Genomic DNA, 12,103 nt, shown 5'->3' with positions numbered 1-12,103 from the left:
AAGGCAGAGTTGTAAGCTGCTTTGTTGAAGGTGCACCACAACACAAACACAGAGAGCCCCAACAAAAACTGGAACACTCAGTTCGAGGCTTGTAAGGAAACATCTTTTCAGTCACTAGCTGACCACCAAGCTAATTGAGCAAGGACTTCAGTGGTGACACTGAAGAGAAAGAATACAGTCTTTATGGAAGCAATCCACATGTGAGAAAGAATGCAGATTTTATAGAATTAGTCCAGGAAAGTCACTAAACAAACAGCAACAACACTAGAATAATCTTATTTCTAAAATTGACACGTATTAATTAGAATGTCCAGTTTTGAATAAAAAATTACAAATTGTGCAAAGAAACAGGAAACTATGGCCTATACACAGGAAATAAAACAATCAATGGAAACTGAACCTCAGTAATCTCAGACATTGGATTTACTAGATAAACACTTTAAATTAGCTATTAAAATATGGCATAGTGGTTAAGTTTGTGCACTCTGCTTCAGTAGCCTCGGGTTCGCAGGTTCAGATCCTGGGCATGGACCTATACACCACTCATCAAGTCATGCTGTGCTGGCATCCCACATGCAAAGTAGAGGAAGATTGGCATGGATGTTAGCTGAGTGACAATCTTCCTCAAGCAAAAAGGGGAAGATTGGCAACAGATGTTAGCTCAGGGCCAATCTTCCTCACCAAAAAATAAATGAGTCCAAAGAATTAAAAGAAACCATGTCAAAGAATTAAAAGGAAAGTATGAGAAAAATGTCTCATCAAATAGTATCAATAAGGAGATGATAAATAGAAATTCTGGAATTGGAAAGTATAATCACTGAAATGAGTCACTCGAGAGGCTGAACAGCAGATTTCAACTGGCAAGAAAATAAAACAGAGACCTGAAGATAAATCAATTGACATTATTGTTAGAGGTACAAAAACTAAAAAAGAATAAAGAAAAATGAACAGAGCCTCAGAGACCTGTACACCACCATCAGGTGTACCAGTGTACACTTAATAGGAGTCCTAGAAGGTGAGGAGAGGAAAAAAGAAGCAGAAAGAATATTTGAAGAAATAATGGCTGAAAACTTCCCAGATTTGATGGAAAACATTAATCGGCACATCTAAGAATCTCAACAAATTCCAAGTAGGATAAAAATCAAAGAGAGCCATCCAGACACACAATAAGCAAACCATTGAAAGACAGAGAGAGAATCTTGAAAGCAATGAAAGAAATGTGACTCATCATGTATGAGGGATCTTCAGTAAGATTAACAGGTGACATTTCATCAGAAATGACAGAGACTGGAAATCAGTGAGATGGCATATTCAAAGAGTTGAAAGAAAAAGACTGTCAACCAGTAATTCTATATCCAGCAAAACTGTCCTTCAAAAACAGAGGCAAAATCAAGACATTCCAAGATCAATAAAAGCAGGGGATTTATTGCTAGCAGATTTTTCCTGAAAGAAATACTAAAAGGAGTCTTTTGTGTTGAAAGAAAAGGACATGAGTTAGTAACTTGAATCCACATGGAGAAATAAGGGCACTGGTCAGGGTAAATACATAAGTAAATATAAAAGACAGTACAAATTGCTTTTGTTTGAAACTGTTTTTATGTGCTGTCTGATTTAAAAGATAACTTATAAAGAAATAATTATAAAACTCTTTTGATGGGCTTATATAAATATGTCATTTGTATGACAATAATAGTACAGACAAGGGAGGAAGGGAGAGAGAGATTGAAGCAAAGTTTTTGTGTATTATAAGTTTGTATTAATCTGCTCATTTTTTGATGTTATTTGTATTTCCCAGGGCAACCACTAAAGAAAACCCTTAAAAACGTTTAGTAAAACTCAAAAATAGTAAAAGAAACAACAAGGGAATTAAAATGGGAAAATATCTTTTTAACACAGAAGGCGGCTGTAATGGAGGAATACAAGACGAACAAAAACCTGCATAAGATACGGAGAAAACAAGTAGCAAAATGTCAAACATAAATCCTATCTTATTGGTAATCACATTAAATGAAATCAAAAGGCAGAGTTGGCAGACAGGATGAAAAGACACAATATAGCTATGTGTTGTCTACAAGAAACATACTTTAGATTCAAAGACACAGATCTAACAGATATCAACAGAGTACTCCACCCAACAACAGCAGAATACAAATTCTTCTCAAGTGCATATGGAATACTTTCCAGATTAAACCATATATGAGGCCATAAAAGAAGCTTCAATACATTTAAAAAGATTGAAACATACCAACATGTGTGTTCTCTAACCACAGTGGAATGAAACTAGATAACTGTAACAGAAAGGAATTTGGGAAATCTACAAATGTGAAAATGAAACAACACATGGCTAAATGACCAATGGTTCTTTAAAGGGAAATTAGAGAATACTGTGAGATGAATGAAAATGAAAACCAACATACCAGAGCTTATGGAATGCAGCTAAAGGAGTGTTGAGAGAGAAATTTATAACTGTAAACATCTCTATTATGTAAAGGAAGAAAGATCTTAAATCAATAACTTACCTTAACCTTAAGAAACTAGAAAAAGAAGAGCAAAGTAAACCTAAAGCAAGTGGAAGGAAGGAAATAATAAAGACTAAAGAGGAAATAAATGAAATAGAGAATAAGAATAAAGGAGAAAAATCAACAAAAGCAAAAGCTGGTTCCTTGGAAAGATCAAAATTGGCAAACCTTTTCTACAATAACCAATAAAAAAAGGAAGAGGACTCAAATTACTAAAATTAGGAATGAAAGAGGGGACATTACTACTGACCTGACAGAAATAAAGGAACTATGAAGGAAATACTATGAATAATTGTATGCCAACAAATCAGATATGCTAGATGAAATGGCCAAATTCCTAGAGAGACACAAGCTGTCAAAAATGACTCAGGAAGAAATAGAAAATCTGAATAAACCTAGAATAAAAAGAGATTAAATTAGTAATTTAAAAAATCTTCCCATAGAGAAAAGCCCAGGCTGAGATGGCTTCTTGATGAATTCTATCAAATGTTTAATGAATTAACACTCATCCTTCAAAAACTCTTTCAAAAAATAGATGAAAGAACACTTCCTAACTCATTTTGTAAAGCCATTATTACCCTGATACCACAATCAGACAAATACATCACAAGAAAACAACAGACTAATACCTGTAACTATAGGCATAAAAATTCTCAACAAAATACAAGTAAACCAAATCCAACATGTTAAAAGGATTGTATACCATGACCAAGTGCAATTTATCCCAAGAGTGCAAACCTTGTTCAACTACAAAAATAAATGACTGAATATATCATATTAAGAGAATAATGGATAAAAACCACATGATCATCTCAGCAGACTCTCAAAGCATTTGATAAAATCTAACACCCTTTTATAAAATTAAAAATAACCAACTGGTAAAAGATGAGAAGTGATAAAGAACATCTACAAAAAACTCATAGCTAGTGTCATACTCAATGGTGAAAGACTGAAAGCTTTTCCCCTAAAATGAGGAACCCGGTAAGAATGTCCACTCTAGACACTTCCATTCAGCATTGTACTACAGGTTCTAGCCAGGGCAGTTAGTTAAGGAAAAGAAAGAAAAGGCATATAGGTTGGAAAGGAAGAAGAAAAACTATATTAGCAGACAGCGTGATCTTGTATATAGACTCTCTTAAGCAATAAAATAACCTATTATAACTAACAAATGAGTTCAGCAAAGTTGCAGAATATATCATGCTGTATTTGTGTATACAAAAACCAATTGCATTTCTGTATGCTAACAATGAAGAGTTCAAAGATGAAATTAAGAACACAATTCCATTTATAATATCAAAAAGAATAAAATATATAGGGATAACTTTAACAAAAATGTCCAAGATTTGTACACTGAAAACTACAAAACATCATTGAAAGAAATTATAGAAGACCTAGATAAGTGGAAAGATGTGCCATGTTCATTTCAGTGGAATGCTCGACATTGTTAAGATAGACATACTCCCCAAATTGATCTACAGATTCAACACAATCCCTATGAAATTTCCAGCTGCCATTTTTCCCCCAGAAATTGACAATCTGATACTAAAATTCGTAAAGAAATGCAAAGGACTGAAATAGCCAATACAATATTGAAATAACCAAGTTGGAGAACTCACACTTCCAGATTTGCTACAAAGCTATAGTAATCAAGACAGTATGTTACTGTCATAAGGATAAATGTATGAATCATTGGGATAGAACAGACCTGCAGAAATACATTTATGGTCATTGTTTTTGACAAGGGTGCCAGGACAATTCCATGGGGGAAGGAATAGTGTGAACAAAGGGTGCTGGGATTACTGGGTATCCACAGGCAGAAGGATAAATTTCCAGAGAATTTTTTGGAATGGATCATAGACCTAAGTGTAAGAGCTAAACTATAAAACTTTTAGAAGAAAACATAAGCATATAACTCTTCATGACCTTGGATTAGGGAAAAGTTTCTGAGATATGCTATCAAAAGCACAAGTGATAATAGAAAGAATAGGCAAATGAAACTTCATCAAAATTATAAACATTTGTGCTTCAAAGGACACTATCAAGAAAGTGAAAGGACAACCCACAGAATGAGAGAAATATTTGTAAATAATGTATCTAAGTACCCAGAATATCTAAAGAACTCTTTCAACTCAACAATAAAAAGACAACTCAATTAAAAATTAGACAAAGGACTGAAATAGATGTTTCTCCAAATAGGACCAATAAGTATACAAAAAGATGCTCCACATTATTAGTCACTAGAGAAATGCAAACCAAAACCACAATGACATGCCACTTTGAACCTACTAGAACGGCTATAATCAAAAAGACAAAATGACGTGTTGGAGAGGATGTTGAGAAATTGAAATCTTTGTACCTTGCTGATGGGAATGTAAAATGGTGCAGCAATTTTGGAAAACAATTTGGTGGTTTCTCAAAATGCTAAACATAGATGACCCCACAATTCCACTTGTAGGAATAAACCCAAGACAGTTGAAAACATGTTTACACAAAATCTATACACTAGTGTTCATAGCAGCATTATTCATAATAGCCAAAAAGTGAAAACCAGAGTGTCTTATCAGCTGGTGAATGGATGAACAAAATTGGTGGTATATCCATAAAATGGGTTATTATTTAGCCGTAAAAACGAATGAAATACTGATACATGCTACAACATGGATAAACCTTGAAAACATTATGCTAAGTGAAAGAAGCCTGATCCAAAAGCCACTGAGGGTATTGTATTATTCCATTTATTTGAAATGTCCAGAATAGACAAATCCGTAGAGACAGAAAGTAGATTAGTAGTTGCCAGGAGCTGGGGGGAGAGAGCATTGAGGAGTGACTGCTAATGGGTACAGGATTTCTTTTTGGGGTGATGAAAGTGTTCTGGAATTCGATAATGGTGATGGTTGCAAAATTTAGTGACTATACTATAAATCCCTTTAAAAGGATGAATATTATGGTATGTAAATTATATCTCAATATTAAAAGTGGGGGGGGGGAGAGAAAGCAAGCAAGCTAGAGAGACCAGGCATACTGGCATTCTCATCTCTCCCATTGCCTTGTCCCTGGTACTCATCTGCCATACTGGCTGGGCCCTTGTAGGCAGTGTGTTTGAGACATATGTCCTCTTAAAGACTTATCTAGAAATGTTTATAGCAGCATTATTCGTAGTAGGTAAAAGGTGGAAACAGTACAAATGTTTATCAAGTGATGAATGGATACACAAAATGTAGTATATCCATACAATGGAATGATATTTGGCCATAAAAAATGGATGAACCTTGAAAACATTATGCTAAGTGAAAGAAGCCAGATACAAAAGGCCACCTAATGTATGACTGCACTTATATGAAATGTCCAGAATAGGCAAATTCATAGAAAATTTAAATACATTAGTTGTTTCCAGGGGCTGGGAGGAGGGGAAAATGGGGTGTGAAGGCTAATGGATGTGAGGTGGGGGTTTTTTTTTGTTTCTTTGGAATGATGAAAATGTTCTGGAATTAGATAACAATATCTATGCAGAATTATGTTAACATACTAAAAATCACTGAATTGTATACTTTAAAATGTTTTTATACTTTGTTATGTGAATTTTATTTCACCAAAGCTGTTATTAAGAAAAAGTGAGCTAGAGAGAGATGATTAATAAAGAATATAAAATATGGTTCCATATTTATTTAAAAAGCAAATATGGATATATATGAATATATTATAATATGCATAGAAAACCCTTTGAAAGGATATGTAATAAAATGTTGAGCCAGCCCTGATGGCCTAGTCATTAAAGTTTGGTGCTCTCCTCTTTGGTGGCCTGGGTTTGGTTCCTGGTCACAGAACCACACCACTTGTCTGTCAGTAGCCATGCTGTGGTGGCAGCTTGCATAGAAGGACTAGAAGGACTTACAACTAGGTACTGGGGCTTTGAGGAGGGAAAAAAAAGGAAGATTGGCAATAGTTGTTAGCTCAGGGCAAATCTTTCCCAGCAAAAAATAAAATAAAATAAAAATAAAATAAAATGTTAATGGTGTTTCTCTCTGGGTGGTAGAATTATAAATGTTTTTGCTTTTATATATTCTTTTTTGTATTTTTATAATTTTTGTTTATTTAATGAATATTAACTTGTATACTAAAATGAAATCAGTTACACAAAGTAGAGATTAGGGGCTTGTGACCTTTTATAGGTATGACCCCTTGAAAGGGTGAGTATGCAGCTTGTGTGGAGGGTAGTGAAGGAGGGAATTGATGATAATGGGGGGCACCCTGTGTAGATTATATATTCAAGAAGTTTGGCAGTGAATTTAAGGAAGGAGAATAGACAGCTTGAGAGGTAAACGTGTGTGAGAGAGACTGAATATTGTATAATATTTTGCATTTATGAATATTTTATGATTTATATATTATTTGAGCTTCACTATGTCCCAGTTGGAGAAGTTGGGCACTCCTTGTTTTATAGATGAGTAAACTGAGACACAGAGGAGGTGAAGTGCCTTGACCAGGATCATATAGGTAGTCAGTAGTAGAACTCAGCTCTTTGGTTCCAAAGCCAGTGATTTTCCTGCTGTGCTAGGCTGCATCTTAGGGATTATAGAATAACTGAAGGGCGTAAGAGTAGGCTTTAAGGTTTTGCAAAAGTGGAAGGAGAACTGGATCAAAACCACAAGTATGGGAGTTCCAGCTGGAAAGGAGGATAGACCATCTTTCTGTGATAGGAGAGAAGTTTGTGAAGATGGCCATTTGAAAATAGAAGACAAGATGATTTTGTACCAGTGCTTTTGAGGGAGATTCTTGTTTTCCTTATGAGACCAAGGAGATGAAACAGACCTCCTAGTAGTAATTTTGTTTTTTAATAGTCATGAGGATATTTATTTAATATCAGCAATAATAATGCTCTTCTGGCCCTTTCAGAAATGCAATCTTATTTTTCTTTTGTGCAGATCTATTCTCACATATAGCCGAATTGGAGGACGTGTCAAAACTCTTACATTCTGTCAGGGTTCCCACTACTTAGCCATAGCGTCTGATAATGGTGCTGTCCAGCTTCTTGGAATCGAGGCTTCTAAGCTACCCAAGTCTCCAAAAATTCATCCTCTACAAAGCAGGTATCTATCTTTTGTGTTTTTTAAACTGCATTTAGTGCACTAGGCTAATTTAATCCCCACCTCCTCCATGTAGTTGGGATCAACTGAGGGCCTATTACATCGTGCTTCTTTTTTTAAACATGTGAAATGAATAAAGCTGCATTTCCAACTCAAATCTATCACATGTAGTTTCAGAAAGCTATGTCTGTATATCTCATTTTCTGCCAATTTGTCAGTAGGTCAGAAGGGCAGCTTTGAACTTGTGGCTCATTCCAGTCAGGAACCTGTCTGAATGACTTAATTATCAGTTATATCTTCTGTCTCAACTACTAAAAAGCACAACTCTGGCTGGTTGATTTTGAGAATATGTGTGTTCTTCATTAAAGAAAACTCAAACGTTGTCAGCATTTTGTCACTTGGCATTAAAACCTCTAAGTTGACAGGAAATGGAGTGGAGCGTTTAGTTAGATGATTTGCTTATCATTTTAAAACAAAATACTGGCTGGTTTTATTTAAGAATTTCCTTCACTTCTTACAAATTGTGGTTGCCTACAGATTAAATGCACACAAGGTAAGATATTTAAAGATAAAGCAGAACAGATCTTCAGCTGACCAGTATGTGCTACACACCGAGGATTCCAAAGGCAGATAAGATATGTTATGCTAAGAAACTACAGTCTAGTGGGAGAAACAAGCCGTGATGATTTCAGTGCGGTGTGATAATGTGCCATGTTACGGGGAGAGGGGAGCCAGCTAGCAGGGGGTAGAGAAGAAGGCCCGGAGGAGGGGAGATCAGCTGTAAGTCAGTGGGCTGAAGTAGAGCAGTCAAGTAGAGCGTGGCGGGCAGAGGCGGTGGACCCCACAGGAAGAAAGCAGAATGAGCAGATGCTGATAGTTAAGTGGATTGTAAGTCGTGGCCATTGGGTAGCTAAGGCAGAAAAGGATGTTTGTTGGATCACCTAGAATTTTATTATTTGTTTGTATTGTTTGTTTATTATTTTGTTTTGCCTTTGCAATTAAAAATGTGTTATTTTTAACACATTCACTAAATAGATATGGGCAGCTTTTGTCCAGGTCATATTATGTATGGCTTTTAACTAAAAAACCAATACCTGCCAGTTTTCTTTAAAATTGTTTCAGCAGAGGATGACTGTACTGTCTCTATACCTGTTGAGTTCCATGTAAATTAACAAAGAGCTATTGGCAAAATTGTTGTGTGGTGACTGCTGGCAGGACACACACACTCAGACGTGCACCTTCTGTGCATAGGTACCTCTCGGGTGACAGCGCTTTTCACTATGGATGTTATTATCTTTACCCTAAGCAAACATTGATTACCTAGATTAGGAACCTGCGCCAGGATGATTAGATTTTGCTCTGAGTGAGCTTCCCATGGCCAAATTTGAAACAACTTGAGCAACAAAATAAATAACAATAGTATTGGCTTATAACTCAAAGAATAAAATAAATATCTGAGTCCATACTGATATATAAATAAGTAAATGAATAAATAAATTCATGGAGAAGAGGTGACAACTCGTTCTTACAGAAGAATTCTAATAAGTGTAGAAGGAATGAGGGAAATAGAAAGTGACCATTAGAACGCCACAGGCATGATCTGTCAGCAGATCCTAAAATTAGTGAACAGAAGAGTAATCAGAAACAGGATTTTTGCATAGTCTGAAAAGTATTTCCCCTAAATGTTGAGTATTTATAAATGGAAAGATAATGAGTTTACAGTGGAGAATTCTGGCAGACACCACCTTAACCAAGTGATCAAGGTCAACATCACCAGTAATACATTTACGAGGGCGTGCATACCCTCATATACGCACTGAGGAATGCTCGTCACTTCTGTGGTCTCCTTCTAATTAGGCATAAACTCAGTCTGTTTGTGAGAACACATGAGGCAAAACCAAATTGAGGAACATTCTGTAAAATAACTAACCCGTACTCTTCCAAAATGTCAAGGGCATGAAAGACTGAGGAACTGTCAGATGTGAGGAGACTGAAGAGACATGACAGCTAAATGCCATGTGGTTTCTTGGTTTGGATCCTGGAACAGTAAAAGGACACTAGTGGAAAAACTGATGAAATCTAATATGTCATAGTTTACTGGTATTGTACCAAGGTTAATTTCTTAGTTTCAATAAATGTTCTATGGTTATGTAAGGTGTTAACATGAGGGGAAGCTGGGTGACACGGATATACAGGAATTCCATGTACCATTTTTGCAACTCTTCTGTAAGTCTAAAATAATTTGAAAAAAATGCCTCAGCTATCATTGTCTTGATGGGTCACAGAGTTTTTGTTTCTTGACCATGATTAGAATATAAATGCATCTTAAATGGAGACTGGTGCTCTGTTTTCAGTGACTAGAAAAGTCTTTGCCTTTTGCTTTGTGTATTTCTTTAGAACTCTAGACCAGAAGGAGGATGGTTGTGTCGTGGATATGCATCACTTCAACTCTGGGGCGCAGTCTGTTCTGGCCTATGCCACTGTGAACGGCTCTCTGGTTGGCTGGGACCTCAGGTCTTCAAGCAATGCGTGGACATTAAAGCATGATTTGAAATCGGGTCTCATAACTTCTTTTGCTGTGGACATCCACCAGTGCTGGCTCTGCATTGGTAAGCTGACTTTCAAGTCATTGACCGGGTTTTGAATACCATTAATGCCTGGAATTGCCTTCTTGTGAAAGCTTTTCCTTTTTCTTCATTGGTAATTTTTTCCCATCTCCTTTTTTTTGTATTGTTGTAATCACTTGCAGTTTAATTTTTTTTCATTAAAAAACAGATTTGGAAGAGTGAAATTAGCATCCCGATGCATAAAACAGTTTTGTCTTTCTCTTGTTCTTAAATGAGCCTCTTTACTTTGTAAGAATTATAGTGATCAGATTTGCTGGCATTCTCTTATTCTGCCAGGGAAACAGCAGGCTTGGTTTATGGATGAGAGCATTTGAGTTTGGGCAGACTAACTTTTAAATTCCTGCCCCTTGAGAAGGTACCACATCTTATTTTTTTTCTACTTGGCATTCTTTTTCAGAAGCATTATAATCTGTGTTGCTTGAATTTTGTTTTCTAGATTCCTTAACTTGTATTTGTGACTTTGTGTATAGTTATATGGAATGTATTATTTTTTGCCTTTTGTGTGAATAAACTGCAGGAAGTACAGGAAGATGTAATGCCAGGCCTAGAAGAGTAGATATTATACATTTAGCAAATTAGCAAATGGCAGTAATGGCTCTCAGGGCCCTTGATCAGCTTTGAGGAGGGCAGCCGGTACTACCTGTGGGTTTTGAACCATTGTCCTGGAGTGGGTCAGGGTGACAGAGGGACCCTGCTGCCCCTTTTGTCGTTTCCCACTCCCAGTCTCTCCAGTGGAATTGGAGACCAATCCAAGAACATGCTCTGTGCCTCGGTCACAACCAGCTGCTCATTGCTAGGGTAGGTATTATTCTTTGGGGATGGAGGGCCTTCTCTCTGTGGGGTTTCAGTTGTCATGGGCATGTGTGCAGGTACTCACCCCAGTTCCTGCTTTGATTTGGCACCCATGCCTGTCTCTAGAATGTTTTGGAGAAAAGGGCACACAGAAATGATTGAAATCTGTTGATACCTACAAAGCTGTTGCCAGTTGAGATTAGTAAAGTGATCATTGAATGCCAGTAAAATATCTCTGGTTATTTAAGGCATTCTGAACGTTTTTGACTTGTCAGATTCAATTTATGTCTTCTCTTGACCTTTTGTTTTTTGTGGCTGCCTTTGGCAATTAATAACAGTGTCAGTAACTAATGAATTATTCATTTTCAATTTCCATTTGTTAGACACTTCTGTAGTAGCATTGTGATAAGCACTTTATATCTTTGTTGTTTAACAGCTAGAGGTGCTGTTTGAAACTGGGGAGACAGCTTCATGAGAACAAAGGCTTTTTCTAAGTGACTAAGTCAGTTTTAAAATACATTCATATAAAGCTAATGCTGTTTACTGTTTGTATCCATGTAGCCTGATGTGCTTTAATCATTAGATGGTAATCTTTTTACTTTTTTTTATTCAAGGTACAAGCAGTGGTACCATGGCTTGTTGGGACATGAGGTTCCAGTTGCCAATTTCCAGTCACTGTCATCCTTCCAGGGCTCGAATCCGACGCCTCTCCATGCACCCTCTGTATCAGTCCTGGGTGATTGCAGGTAAAGTGGAGGGCTGGCGTTTTCCGGTGTTGGGGGATTTTCTTGGAAAGTGCATAATATTCTGCTGCTGAGATTCATATTCTTAGGGTTTTTATCCTACATATGAACCGAACACTTGATTTTGTTCTGTTCTTATCATGGAAGTTCCCATTTCATGTTTATTCTGTTTAAAAATGATCTCATCAGTCACCACCATCACATTCCATTCCTGTCTACCACCGTTTCCCCTTCCATTTGTTTCTTTCTCCTGTATTCCATATTTTTGTTAAAGCTGCCACCACTTCCTAGAACTCTAAGTTAGAAACCTTGACTCATCCTTGTCAGTTGCTATTTCT

The 12,103-nt window shown here is 36.5% G+C and overlaps 1 protein-coding gene across 2 annotated transcripts in view; it reads left to right on the top strand.

The window, feature by feature from the left end:
• PIK3R4 (phosphoinositide-3-kinase regulatory subunit 4) overlaps positions 1-12,103 on the top strand; it is a 65,894-nt gene that overhangs the window by 48,080 nt on the left and 5,711 nt on the right. For both annotated transcript variants that reach the window (XM_005600929.4, XM_001496778.5), the window contains exons 14-16: positions 7,442-7,606; positions 10,001-10,212; positions 11,637-11,768. In XM_005600929.4, coding sequence (XP_005600986.1) covers positions 7,442-7,606; positions 10,001-10,212; positions 11,637-11,768 — 509 coding nt within the window. The remainder of the gene's footprint in view (positions 1-7,441; positions 7,607-10,000; positions 10,213-11,636; positions 11,769-12,103) is intronic.

Source organism: Equus caballus, chromosome 16 (genome assembly GCF_041296265.1).
Source record: "Equus caballus isolate H_3958 breed thoroughbred chromosome 16, TB-T2T, whole genome shotgun sequence".
Classification (NCBI taxonomy): Eukaryota; Metazoa; Chordata; class Mammalia; order Perissodactyla; family Equidae; genus Equus; species Equus caballus.
The sequence above is the reverse complement of the archived record's forward strand: the minus strand, read 5'-3'. Positions and strand labels throughout refer to the sequence as shown.